Raw genomic sequence first — 14,299 nt, 5'->3', positions numbered from 1 at the left:
CGATATTTAACACAGTACTTAAGAGAATTAATACAGCATAACTTTCTAACACAACGCAAATAATATTCATTTTAATATTTGCGAAAAGTCAATCATAAAATACATGCATTATTCACACCCCCCTGCTTCCTGGACAACATTTCTTCTAACTGCATTTTATGGAATATTTGGAATGGAATATTTTCGGTTTGTTGTTTGTTCGTCATTTTGTTTTACTTGTGAGTTTTGTTTTGATTTTCTTTGGGTTTGTTGTTGTTGTGTTTTGGTTGGTTGGTTTGGGTTTGGTGGTTCTGGCAAGTTTGGGGTTTTCTTGGGTTTTGTTTTTTTTCTTGGGGCAACACCATGGATATTTTTATCGATGTGGAAAAAAGACCTATTCATTTCTGTCCTTCGCCACGCTCCATCTCCATCTGCCCGTGCTCCCGGCAGCGTCAGCGCCGGCAGCCAAGAGCCAAAGGCAACAAGTCCTCTCGGGGGCTGGAGCGGGGCAGCCGGGACTCTGGAAAGAGTGAAAACTCTTTTCCTTGGGATTCGCGGCATTTTTTTAATTTGTTTTTTTGTTTGTTTGTTTCCGTGACGCGGGGCCGGCTGCGTGCGCGGAACGCCGGGGCCGCGGGAGCCGTTTCCAGCCGAGCCGGGCCGGGCACGGCAGCGGCCCCCGGCGCGGCGGGGCACCATGGCGAAAGTGCTGGCAGCCCTCAGGCACCACTGGAAGAAATCCACGTTCGGAGCCTGCCTGCTAGGCTGGGGCGGACACTGGCTCTATGGGAAGCACTGGTAATGCCGGCTGGGGCCGGGCCGGGCCGGGCTGGGTCAGGCGGGGAGGCGGGAGGGAGAGATGGAGGGAGGGGGAGCGCCTAAAATGGGGTCGGCTCTCGGAGGGCCCCGGTAGGCGGAGGGGATGGATCTCCCTCCCGGATGGGTGAGCAGGAGGGGATGGATCTCCCTCCCGGATGAATGAGGAGCAGGGGATGGATCTCCCTCCCGTTCAGCAGCGGGGCCGTGGGAGGCTCAATGCCTTTTCTGCCTTCCCACGCCGGCCGCGTTGCAGGACTGGGGCGGGTTCAGGCGGGAGCTTTAAACAGAGGGGATGTGGGGATGTCTGGCTGGCATGAGCGGTGTTGGGGCCTCTTGGAGAGGAGAGGTTTTCTGTCTTCTAATCTAAAAAAAAATGTCGTGAGCCACACGTGTGCCTTCAGCTGGCTTTGAGCCTGTGCAATAGGGATTACTGGAGCCAGGCCTGCAGGGTGTGCTGAGCGTGGCCCATGCCAGCGTGGTGTCCTGTGCCTGTGGGCTTTCCCTCGTCCTGTTTGCTGTAGTCCCTGGCTACAGGGTACAAAAAGAGTCCCTGGATCTTTCTGAGCCCTGGCACCGACAGCCTTGAGCTGTCCCCACCCCCGGTGCTGTCTTTGCTGCTGTCACCCACCTGGCTTGGAAGAAGCCTGGCAGCTGCTCCTCCCTAAGTTACACCTGGTGGTGTTATTGGCACTGCTTACCTGGGGAGTAAATGTCCCTTCCAGTAAGTAAAATCCTCATTTGTGTTTTTTAAAAAGCTGAGTTTATCTTTTAATCCTTGTCCTTCGGGATTATGGGTAATGCGTTTGACTGAAAAGCAGGTGTAGCCAAATTATTTTTAAAAGCTTTTACTTTTGGTTCTGCTGCTTATTGTCACTGTCTTAATGATTTTTAATTGTTTACTCACTGTTTACTTTTAACAGTGCTCTTTTCTGCTTACATTGCAATGCTGCCAAAGCCTCGATGGAAAAGTTAGGAAAATAAATCTGTTTATGTTGTTTTTATGCTCTCTTCACATCCTTTTACCTAGGGACTTTCACATTAATTCAGCCTTTTTTTTACATAGTACATCTGCTTTAGTTGCCTGCTTCTTACCTGAGGCACTGAGGCTCAGTGTCCCCTTTGTATCTGTTGTGTCTGGGAGTTCCTGTGCCCATGTGCTGTTGGGTTCAAATGTACACTGATTTCTTGTGTGGTAGTGGTGAAATTGTGTTTGGATCACTGAGAATGTGGAGCGTGCCACAGGTGGTGTGGTAGGGAATAAGGAGAAAAATATGAAAGGCAAACAACCAAAAAGGGAATCTTTGGTATCTAAATTTTGGTGTGTGGGAGTTGTTTGCCCCAAGTGTAGGCATGGTGTTTTAACCCAGATGATGTACTGGGGGCAGAAAAATTTTACATATTCCATCCTCCAATCTCCCTGTTGTCTGTAAAGGAAAATACAGCATTTCCTTAGGAGGCACTGGAAGTGCAAGGAAGGAAATCCTGTGATGATAGACAGCTCAGTGAGACTTTGATGCAGGCCACAGCTACTGCTTTCAGAGTGTTAAAAACACCAATCACTTGTTTTTAAAATTTTTAAAAGTTTAATAGTAATAAAATGGTTATAAAAATAGTAATACAATTAGAGTAATAATAATTTAGACAAACTGAATTAGGACAATATGAGACAATAAAGACAAAGAGTTACAGACAGTCCGGGTACCTTTTTCTGGGCAACAGGAGCCCGAAAAAGGACCCACGTTAACAAAGGATTAACCCTTAAAAACAACAGCGTGTTGCATATTCATACACTTCATACATGATGCATAAATTCCATTTAAATACAAGATTCTGTCTGGTCATCGTCAACTTCTCCCTCCAAATCCTAACAGCGCCTTCGAGGTGGGAAGCAGTTCATTTCTTCTGATAAGAGAGCAATAAATTCTTCTTCTCTGAAAGATTCAAGTGTCCTGTCGCTGCTATCTTGCTACGAATCCTTTCTTTTTAAAAAGAGTATCTTACATAGCATAGTTTCTATTTTAACAATTTTTATAACCTAAAACTATATTTAACACAGTACTTAAGAGAATTAATACAGCATTACTTTTAACACAACACATATGTTATTCATTTTAATATTTGCGAAAAGCCAATCATAAAATACATGCATTTTTCACAAGAGTTTTAAACACTGTTTGGAAACACTGACAACTGTTTAGCAATTTCTGAGCCATTCCCTGCAGTTGTTTTATCCAGGTTAGAGAAAAACAAGGAGTGACAAGAACCTGATGGCAGGAGTGTAAAGAAGAGTTCAAAGGTGCTCTCAACAGCCCTTTGTGATACTCTCTGAACAGTGAGGACCTTACCTTGTGGCAGGTGGACAGCAGGGAGTAGGCCAGGATGCCTCTCTGCAGCTTGTGGGGATGGCTTTTGGTGTGAGTGTTTTTGTACATTCCCTGTTCCCAGTTTCTGTGTCTGTGTCCCAGTTGTGCTGGGGAGCCTAGAGGTGCCTTTTGCCCCACGCACAGATGGTCACAGACAGCACTGGGAGAGAAGGAGGTTAAGGAAGGATCTGTAGGGGCTGGGTTGGCCCTGAGGCTTCTTGTTATCCACATCAGAGGCTCAGTTGCTGTGCATGAGCCATACCTGACTAGACTGATATTTGCCCTTTGAGAATGCATTTAAAGTGTAGTGAGGTTTGTGCTTTGGTTTCTGGCATCACAAGTTCCTGATGAAGGGCCTTGCTTTAGCACAGCATTGGCTCAGATTGGCCTCTGACTTCCTGGAAGTAGCTGATGTTGGTCATTTATTTGCAGCCAAAGAAAATTTTTGTTTGCCATCCTGCATCCCTCTTTCTGTCCTTGTGGGTTTTCTAAAATACTGTTCTTGCAGGAGAAAGTGATTTGCTTTTTTGACTTTTCAAGGTTCCTTCTTCTTCTGGATGCAGCAGCCATGATGCCTGCATTAAGTGGAGCTATTGTCAATAACAATCTGTCCTGCAGATAGATAAATGGCAGCTCTTCTCTAGGCAGTCTCTCCCAGCTCACAGGGACAGAAGAACTATGAAGTACTTCCTTAAGACTTTGGGGGATGTATGGACAGGAAGAGTGTTACCTTTTCCAGGCTTGTTCCCATTGCCTCTTCCCTGCCTGGAAGTGGATGTGGGAGTGCCCCTTGCACACCCTAAAGTCTGTGCTGTGGAGCCTGGTGTGGATGCCCTGTGCTCCCTGGGGTGTAAAGGGAAGAGGGGCACTGCAGTGTGATGGATCATCACTGAGTTGGTCTGAAGGTTGTGGATGGCAATAACTGTAAAGGTTGAGGATGCTTAGTCTTACCAGGGCTGCTTAGTCCTGGTACTTTCTTCCTGCAGTGTTTAGTTTCTGGATCAGTGTATTAGCCTTTCATTTTGGGGGTGTTGGTTCAAATACTGACTGATTTAAAGTAAGGAGTTTTGAATGAGCAGGAAGAATTAAAGTAGGAAACCTTTTGCTTTTTCCCTCTCTGCCATGAGTTATTCAGCCCTTCTGAGCATGTGATAGTGCAGAAGATACCTCTTCACAGGGCTGTCAGTCAGGAGGTGGCAAAGGTTTTTCATGTTTCTAATGATAGGAATTATGTCTGGTTGAACTACTGTTAACTAGAACCCCATTGCCATTCTTACAAAACCATAAAGCATCTTAAAATCCCTTTTATTCTTAGAAAAGAATATGCTTTAAAGATCCATTATCTTGCATTTGGGATAGCAAACACTCTTGTGCTATCTGAGAAGTAGCATCAGTGTAGCTACATGTGAGGTTGTCTTGATTGCATGAATTTATATATTAGGCTCATTTTAATCTATAGCATATCATGTTGCAGGTACAAGGGACACTTAATTTAATATCCTAGATCAGAGTTTGCAGGGTATGCAGATTGTCAGATGTCTGCTCATACACAGTAACATACTTCTGCTTAACATACACAGGTGAGGGTGATTACAAATAAAGATTGTTCTTTACCATTTGATTGTTCTAAAATTTTCACCAAGTTTGGAATCCCTTCTCAACTTTATGTCCTGGGTCACCTTTCCTGAACTGAACTGCAGCTGTTCTTTGTAGCCCCGGGGGTTGCAGTGAGTTACCAGCTCTGCCAAATCAGCACAAATGAAATCTCCAGCATGATGGACATCAGCTGAACTGATTGTCAGATTTAACCAGACTGTTACAGTGATGTCACTGTATAAGTGATCATCACCATGTCAGGATGGAGACTGGATATTCTGCTCAGGCTGTGGACTCATCACATACTTAGTTTTACCCTGTATATATTAAAGTATTGACATTCTCAGTAGAAAATGCTGGCAAAGCACCTGAGCCTTTGACTGCCTGCCAGTAATCCTGAGTGGTGCTGTTATCTACAATTTGAATGTTAGTCTCTGTGTGTTTGCCAGCTGATAACTCACTTTGTCACCTTTCTGCATATACTTCCTGAGTAGCTGACTTTATTTCATCCAAACTTTGTCAAAAAAACAGAGTATAAATTCTGAGTCTTAGGTAAAGCTGATGAAACCTAAGATTTGTCTTTCATGTCCTTCCAAGGCCAAGATGGAAGTAAACTCTAATACCCAGTAAAGAGGATTCTGTGCTCTTGCTGTATTAGGAGCAGCCAAAAAAGCTCTCTGCTAAGATAAAATCTTTTTCAGGAGTTCTGATATAGCTCCTGAGGACTGATCCTGTGTGCACAGCTTTGGTCAAGTTTCTCCTCACAAAACTGTTTGGTGCAGTCACTAAACTTTAAAGTTTTTAGACTTTTTCATATTTGAGTATATTTAATAGTCTTAGATTTAATGCTGATAACCCATTTTGGAATGAGATCCTGAGCTTCTTTACATTTGTAGTGTGATCACTTTTAGGGGAATTGCTTTGTTTGGATCTAAGACAGATCCTTGCTGCAGCTGAGAGCCTCAAACAGCTTCAGCTCAACTTCACTGTCCTCTCCTTGTTGCATTCATTGCTGGCCTGAGTGACTTTCATCATGGGAACTATCATTCCACCCTGGCTTCTGCTGGCTCTGAGGCACAGAATTCAGCCTCATCTTGAGCAGCATCCATACTAAATTGTGTGCATCTTGTGCTTATGTGTAAGAATATCAATGCCCTATTCCAGCTGAAAATGTTCAGGACAGGAGCAGTGGCCAGCTGTCCTGCCCTAGGGATGTTGCAGAGGAATCAGAGGAGGTCATACAGATGTTGTGTTCTCAGAGCCTTGTGTGCTGGCAGCCTGGCATGGCTGGGGAGTGGGGAGCTGTGCACAGTCACTCTTGTGTCCCTTCTGTGTTGGTTCCATCCTTTGGTGCGGTGCTCTGTTCTCCACAGAGTCTGTGCTGCTGTGGCTGCTGGCCTTGAGGCTGTGCTGGGAATGTTCTGGCTCTGGGTTCAGCCTAGGACAGTCTCTTTCTTCCATACCCTGCTGCCACTGTTTGTTCCTCTCCGTTTCCCAATTTTTTACTGCTTAAGCAAGTTGGCCCAGCTGTAAGCTGTGTGATGCTTAATTCTCACAGCAGGAAGACAGCCCTGAGTTTGCCAGCAGATGCAACACTGCTTGTCTGTTTGGCTTTAAGGCCAAATGCTGTAGATAAGGCCTTAGGAGAAATGTGAAGTAAAAATTGATTTTTAGTTTGCTGTGGATATGGTGCAAGTCAGAAGAAATTTCTTTGTATTCTTTAAAGCATTGGAGCAATTTCCCTCCGCCTCCACCTGCTCACGTTTGAGGATTCTTGAAAAAGCTTTGTAACTACCTAATAGTAGACAATAAAGTACAAAAAAAAATCAACAAAACCTTACGTTTGTTATTAAAGTCTCATCTTTTCTGGGAGCTGGTGAGCAGTCATATTTTTAGAATGAATACATACTGAGGCAGAAGGCTTTAAGAAGTTACCTTTTAGCTGGTTTTCACATTTTTCTAGCTCTATTTAGTGATTGTTATGACCTGCAGAGGACTTGCAGGGCCATTGGGGTACTTTAGGTGAGCCAGTGAGGTGAGTAAATGCAGCAGCTGTCGTGCAGGAGGGGGACTGCTGTTCTGAAAAATGCATCCCTGTTAGTGCACGTGTACTGTTTTTTCTGGAGTTTGAATCTAGTTAAGTGTTGACATCATATTTTAAGGAAATGAAAAAATTCCTATTACCTGGCATCTTTAAACCAAACCTGGGACATCCTTGACAAATTCAGAGGACTTTGAAATATCCCAGTTGAATTATGGGATTCAACATTATGAGTATGGCTGGGATGGTGTGGGATTCTGGGTGCTGTGCTGCTGGAGAAGTGAGACAAATCACCTGGAAATTGCTGGGTGGTAAATGATTCTTCTAGTCTCAGAATCTAGACTTTTCCTTTGACACCAAAATGGTAAGTGTCAAAGTAGGCTTCTTCTGTCTCTTTAAGTGCTTCAGTGCAGGAGAAAATCAGCATAAATGTTGACATCTAAACTGTCAAGCTTAATTTTCATGGGTAAAACTCACTGGGGTGAATCCTTGACAGTTGTTTTGAGGATCTTTGAGGTTGAGAAAGAGAATACAGTATTTTCAGCTTGTATTTGGGAAGTGTTTCTGGACTTAATTTTCAAGACAATTAACACTTCAGCATAAAGCTGGGGGCACCAGGAAAACAGCCTGGCTGACAGTGTGACAGAGCTTGACTTCTGAACAAAATAGCTTCAATGTGAAGTAAACAGATAATGTGGGTTTGGCTGGGATTTGTTCAGAAGGTTAGGACAGCAATTCTCAAAGACATCAACTGTGCAGCAATCACTTGATAATGGGGGCTCCTTGATATCCCATAATATTTCAATTTTATGTATTGAAATCACAATTATTTTCTATTTGCTTTGGCCGCACGTAGTCACAGAGGAAGGTGAAAATGTCCCTGTGTGAGGGCTCATGCCCTCAGTGGCACAGTGTGGACTCAGCCTGTCACACTGTCCTGAGTGTCTGGAATTAGCTGTGACACTGCTGTTGCACAGCCTGGAACACCAAACTTTGCAGAGTTATTTTAACTGGTGCATTTCCATCATATTACTGCAATCAAACCCAAGGCTGTTGCTCCTCTAAGTGATATTGCAGGTGCTTAATACAAATTATCTACTCCTTTGGTTTTAAGGAGCAAATATGACAGCATGCCTCTGAGGAATTCTTCATCAGACATTCCAGTTACTTGTTATCCTGATGAGGTATTATTCACATATTTTCTTTTTCTGTGCTTGAACTCTTCCTTTGTCTTTTCATTATTACCAGGAATAAATCTGTGGCTTTTATAGTGTAGTTATTTTCACAGAACCCAATTTTATATCTCACCTGAAGTCACCCTACTTCTCTTTTCATGGCACTGCAGCATCTCTTGGTGATGCCAAAAAGAGCAGCTTATGAAGTTCCAGTGACAGATAAATTCTGTAAACCAGTGGCATCAAGTAGATGGCACTTGGGTTTGGCCTTGCCTTGCCTTCTCTTCTGCCATTTCCATGGCAGGGTTTGGCCTGATGAGCCACACTTTGGGGCAGAAGTGTGCTGTTCTCCCAGCCACCTGTTTTTGTCTGGTTGGTCTTTAATCCTTTTGGTTGGTACAGTGTTTGTTTTGGTATGCTGACTGTAAGTGGGGGGTTTTGTATGTGATATTTTGAGACAAAAATATATGGTCTGGCTAGGTGCTAGGCAAGGACAAGCTGGAGGATGGAGAGTTGGAATCTAGAGGACACGCAAGACACTGGGCACAGCAGAACAGTGCTTGGCATTTTGTCTGCAAGGTGAAATAGGGCATTTTTGGGGCTGGGGAAGGAATAGACTTTCATTCCTCACTCAATAGCTGTGTCTCCAGTGCTTGCTGTCTATATACCCTGGCCAGTGACAAGTCAGGAACATATTTCTGAACAGACCATCTGTGACATACCTAACACTGAGCACCTCTCTTTTGATTTTACCCTTCCCTTAATGCAATGAATGTTTTTCACCTCTCTGAGTTACTGTTTTGGGCCGTGCTCAGACCTGGGTGAGTGGGAGGTGCTGCATTAATGTGTATTTGGCTTGCAGACTGATGGAAAGGGCAGTTCACAGTTGTAATGCTCAAAGTCCTCTCTAGAACCCTTCTGCACTGCCAGAACGGTAAGTAAGTACCTTTAGTGCAAACACCAGGCAGCAAGAGCACTGGAAAAACCCACACCTGAGCTCTGGGGTACAGTTTTGTAGTAATTTAATAAATAAATCACAGTTACACAGTGTGCCAGAGCTTACATAATCTCAGCACACTTGGCCTCCTGGTCTTTGTTTTCTGCTTTTGTTTTTTGTAGAAAGAATGTTTGTGTGCACATGCAGAAAAAAAGAATATGCATATGTGCATCAATGGGGGTGTTTTATCCTTAAAATGTTTTGGGTTTTTTTCTGTTCCAGTGTTGTCAAACTGTGTGTAAAAAGGGTATGTACCTACATTTTAAAAAAATGGGCAAATTGTTTTAAACTTACACAACGTAATGTCCCCTCTCTTTTCTGTCTTACCTGATAGTGATAACCTGCTACGAAGAGCTGCATGCCAAGAAGCCCAGGTAATACTGTTTAAAGTAATAAAATTTGATTAAAATCTGCCTCTTATCTTGGTTGTGCAAGGCTCCTGAGATTTTCCCAGTGGGCCTTTCCTACGTGACAAGCCTTCTAATGATGCCATCATCTGTGTTCTTTCCCTGGATGCCCAGGGGTGCTGCCCCTTGTGTGTACTGGCTGCTGCTGCAGGGGAGGGTAGCATTATCCCTGGGGTGATCTTAATTGCTGCTGGAGTACCCAGACCTCCATTGCAGCATGTGCAATTGCTCTGTGCCTGTAAACTTCTGTCAGGGAGGTGACTTGTTGATAAGAGTGAAATCCCAGCCCCACCAGGAGGGGTGGATGCTGGGCAGAAGCAGCACAAACCACTTTGTGTCAGTGCTCAGCTGCAAAGACCCTGCCCTTGTCTGTTTGACCCCGAGTGACTTTACCAGGGATGCCAGCTGTGATGACTGACTGACCCAGCTCCTTTGGGACCCATCTCCTGGGAACTGAATGGGGACAGCCTGGTTGCTGATCAGGGACAAGAAGGCCACTGTTCAGGGGGGAGAGTTGCTCTCTCAGGATACTGACTGTTGTATTTCTTAGCTTGTGTCCTGCATGGGCAAACAGCAGTCAGCAAACTCCCATACTGCAATATTCCCACAAAGAAATCTCGTCCTTAATAAGCAGTCTTGTGGAGGTGTAAGTGCTGCTGCCCATGGATGACATCACTTCTGTAGGATTTTAAGAGTTTTTACCTCCCACAAATAAAGTTTATTCTAAACCTGCTTCTTCATGACAGATCTTTGACATTTTGCAGGGTGTAACACTGCTCCCATCATTGCTATGTACGGGGGCCTGAGTAGAATGGTGAAAATAATTTTTTTCAGTAAAGAAGTGTTGTGCACCTGAATTATCCCAAATTTAGCCTGTCTGCTGTTGAAAGATTTTCACAGCAACTTGTCTTGTGCAGTGGGTCTTCATGCCAGAATAGATGTCAGGGACTTCACTGCTCATGAAAAAACAAGGAAAATCTTTCCCTGAAAATACTGCTTTCATAAACCATACTTGTAATTTCAGAGTCTTTATGTTTTCACTGTTCATTTTTACTACATAATAACGAAGTGATAGAAGTTTTTTTCTATCACAAAAAATAACCATTAATCCCTCAGTATTTGAAGCATGCTGACCAAATTAAACCAATTTTTTTAAAAGGAGCTGATGAAGTGGTTTGTGTGTATTGTCAAAAAGGTGTAAATGCTAAGGAAAAAATTGGTACCAGCAGATAGTTCAGTTGTAGAAATCCTGAATTTCCCATTTTTTAAATCCAGTTATTTAGAGACAGGTTCTATTCCATTATGGCTTATTCTTACAAATGAAAATACAAAAGCACTGTCAGTAGAGCTTCCTGCAATTTTAGTGGTTAAAGCCTGAGAAAATGTCCTGCAGAAGACTCTTGCATTAGAAAGGAATGAACCAGAAAGCCTAGTAATCAATTCTTGCTGCAATTTCCATTCTCACTGATGTGTCATTGCCAAATAGTGCTTGAAAACACACAGCAGCACTGCATTAAGGCATTAAGTGTCTGGTATGTTCTTCAGAATAACAACAATCTAAAATTGTTTGTAAAATGCTACTTGCTTTTATAGTGCTGTATATAAGTATTGGAAAAAAAATAGAAAAAAACTCACCAAAGAAAAAGTTCAGTTTGAATGAAGTGTGTGTGAAGTTCTTACCATTTTTACATTGGATTTTTAGGTTTTTAAGCCTGTTACATTATCAAATTGGTGAGGGAGCTGCCTGCCTGAGAGAGAATCCATGACAGCAGTATTTCATGCACAGGTTCTGCCATGTGTGTCTGAATTTAAATACATCAGTTCATGATGACAGCCTTGGTGTGGCAAATGATTATGGAAAGATTCTATAATGAAGAACCCATTTATTATATTTTTAACATTTTACACCTCTGTCTCTGGGATAAATCAGTGTCAGCTGTGACTCAGTCTTCCTTGGCAGATCAGTCTTGCTGGTTGACCTTGTTGTTGCTGAACTCTGGGCACGTGTAAAGAGGTGCTGTTTAGCTGGCAAACAATTCACTCAAGGATAGTTTCCTGTAAAAGAATGTAGTTTCTTTGCTGGTATTCATAAAGCACTATAAAAGCTTTGTATAAAGGAATTTTCAAAGTTGTAGAATAGTGGTTGTCATTTTAGAAGTCCAGAAATGTAACACCTGTAAGTGTGCATGTGACCAGAAAGTGAAAAAGGCACTGACTTGCCTAAATTATACCTTCATATATACATATATATATATATATATTTAATAACCATTTTTATGGTATGACTGTAAGTTGTCTTTACTTATGTTCTGCTCTGAAAGACTTCTAGATTATTGCATTATTATTTTTTTATTTCCTGTCTTACAAATCAGCATTTGCTTTAGAAATGCCTCTGTATGTAACATAAATGTCTAAGTATATTACATAACGAAGCAATTATGTCATTACTAATAAAATCTTTATGAGCCTTGTTGGGTTGTTTAGAGCCTTGCTAGATTGTTTGGAGCATGCAAATACATCATATTGTGCCCCCTAAGCAAATAATTAGTTGTTTCTAACAGCTGTAACATACTAGAGGGCCCCTATTCCCCAATTCCCACCCAATATAATAAGCAATATAATAAGTTGGTCTGTTTTCCAGCTGATCTTTGAGTAAAACTTAAGTGCTATTGATTTGTTTCACTTTCTTCGAAGATTTCTTTACTCTCAGCAACGTCTCTCATGCTTTTTCTTTCCTGAAGAAGAAATTGGGATGTTTTAAGCAGCACAGCCAGCTGTACCCTTCTTTAAATTGAGGTTTCCTGTAGGGGAATAGAATATAAGAAAATAAAGACAGTGTAGAGAGTAATCTTACCCCTAAGGAGTTGCAGCTGGGCCAATTATCAAAGATTAGGAACAGGCCTGACTTTAACAGGCCACAGCTGTAAGCAATGGGAAGAAGATGCTATAAAAGAGTGGGGTGGGTGGTTGAGAAGGGAATTGGAGTCATTTGGCTGCTTTGTGAAGAGGAAAGAGTCAGTGCTCTGAGGAGATGCCCATGAGCAATACCAAGAAGGTATGAAACTTCTGTAATAGGAGACAACAGTGTGGAACCCCTGCAATAAGATGACAACAGTTTCCTGAGCAAGGTTTGCATGTGGAATTAATAATGAGTTTAAGTAGCTAACAGCCACTAAAATGTACTGGGTTTTGTGTACAATATTACCTCCTTCAATATTAAAATTCCTGCTAGGGGGTTAACTTCCAAGGGAAAGGGGACAAAAAGCCAGGAACAGTTGACTGGGCCATGTTCAGCGTGGTAGTCTTTGGTTCCTTCTCTTTGTGGGGCTTTGGATGGTATTGCTGGATACCTTGTATTTCTTGTGTTCAAATCCAGTTTGATTTGGTGTGTTAGTGAGGATGCCTTTAAGTGACCTTCTAGAAGCTTATAGAGCAGGATATAACGTGTGTGGAAGTTTTGCGTTTCCTTGCCTGTGCTGAAGAGCTTTGGAAATAGGTCCAAAGTGCAAGAGGCTTTCTGGAGAAACTCTTAAAGAATTTAAAATTGAGACACCTCTTCAGAATTGAATTAAAAGTTGAGGAGGAATTTAATGATTTTTAGAGAGAGAGATTAGCTTAAAAAAAGTGTAAGAAACAGTGGACTTGCTTATAGGTCATGGCAGGTTCTCTTTGTAATTATCTTTCCTGTCTTCAAAAACTGAAGCATACAAAATACTAAAATGAGTAGAATAGATAGAGAAATTAAAGTTCAGAAGTTGGAAAGAATGCAGAAAGAAGGTGGCTGGCAGGTGTACGAGAATTACCTAAAGAAAGAAAATCCAGTAACCTTGGAGTCAAGGAGAGCTCCCTGGATTTCTGCCCATTGCAGAAAACCAGAGGTTGACAAAAATGAAATGGTGGTGGAATTGTAAAAATGAGCTAAAAAGTACTTAGGACAGTGATGTGAGCTGCTGCTAAGAGTGTGGGTCTTTGAATAAGAGACCTGTACAATGGCTGAAGATGGAAGTAATTTGAATGTCATGGGGCTTGAAAGCCCATTGACATTTGTAGAGATGCATTATTTGGAACTGTTTTAGCAGTCTGCTTAAAAGATAAAGATAAACTGAGCCCTGCTCTTTTTCTCTTCCTTAGGCTTTTGGCAACCAGCTGATGCCTGCCACTATGCCATTGAAGAAAGCAACAGTCTTCCTCAACCCAGCAGCTTGCAAAGGGTAAAATTTCCCCTTCCCAGCACTCTCATTTGAGGCACTCTTTCTGCATTTTTTGCTCTGCTATCCACTATAAAAGCCAGCCAGATTTTTGAGCTCATTTTTGCCTCCCTCTGATGCCAAGCTGGTGCTGTGTAACTATGCCAAACTTTATTTCACCAAAAATATTGGGATGAGAAATAGAATTAGTTGCTAGAGGTGGAAGAATTATTTCTAAACACACACACATATATATGTATATTTTGTTTTTTCTTTAATCCTGTGCTTTGGCCTTTGTCATTCCCTCGTATGTAGAATTCCTTTGTATTCCTTCCAAACTTTTGCATGTGATACGTTTTCATCCTCAAAAACTATAGAAGTAAGAGATGACCTTGATTGCTTCAAGACTTGAAGTTGGCAAGAAGTGATCTTACTTCTGTGGGAACCTGCCCTTGAAAGGGATGTGCCCACAAACTGAGAGGCTAAATATGGGCTTGGAGCAAGACTCCTGGAAGAGGTCGGCTGCTATTTTTACATACTCATCAGCAGAAAAACCATAATCTTGGATGTGACGTATGTCTGTTTCTGCTGATCAAATAAGCTTTGGAATAGTTGCATTTTGTGGAGGGGTGGAGTTATTACTACCAAGATGAGCACATGAAAGTGCTCAGACTCACATGCTCTTGTGAGTCTGGAAAATGCATAGTATTGACCAAGTCTCATGTTTCTACTTGT

General features: G+C 42.3%; 1 protein-coding gene across 1 annotated transcript in view; it reads left to right on the top strand.

Annotated features, from left to right (window-relative positions):
• Positions 1-416: 416 nt before the first annotated feature.
• Positions 417-14,299, top strand: part of AGK (acylglycerol kinase) — a 37,108-nt gene continuing 23,225 nt past the window's right edge. The window contains exons 1-3 of the mRNA XM_071422469.1: positions 417-777; positions 9,305-9,344; positions 13,509-13,588. Of these exons, the coding sequence (XP_071278570.1) occupies positions 677-777; positions 9,305-9,344; positions 13,509-13,588 (221 nt within the window). The 5' untranslated portion in view covers positions 417-676. The remainder of the gene's footprint in view (positions 778-9,304; positions 9,345-13,508; positions 13,589-14,299) is intronic.

The sequence above is a fragment of the Agelaius tricolor genome, unplaced genomic scaffold, assembly GCF_023055355.1.
Source record: "Agelaius tricolor isolate 1412-34295 unplaced genomic scaffold, bAgeTri1.0.p SCAF_3, whole genome shotgun sequence".
Lineage (NCBI taxonomy): Eukaryota > Metazoa > Chordata > Aves > Passeriformes > Icteridae > Agelaius > Agelaius tricolor.
This window is presented reverse-complemented; position numbering and strand designations above follow the sequence as displayed.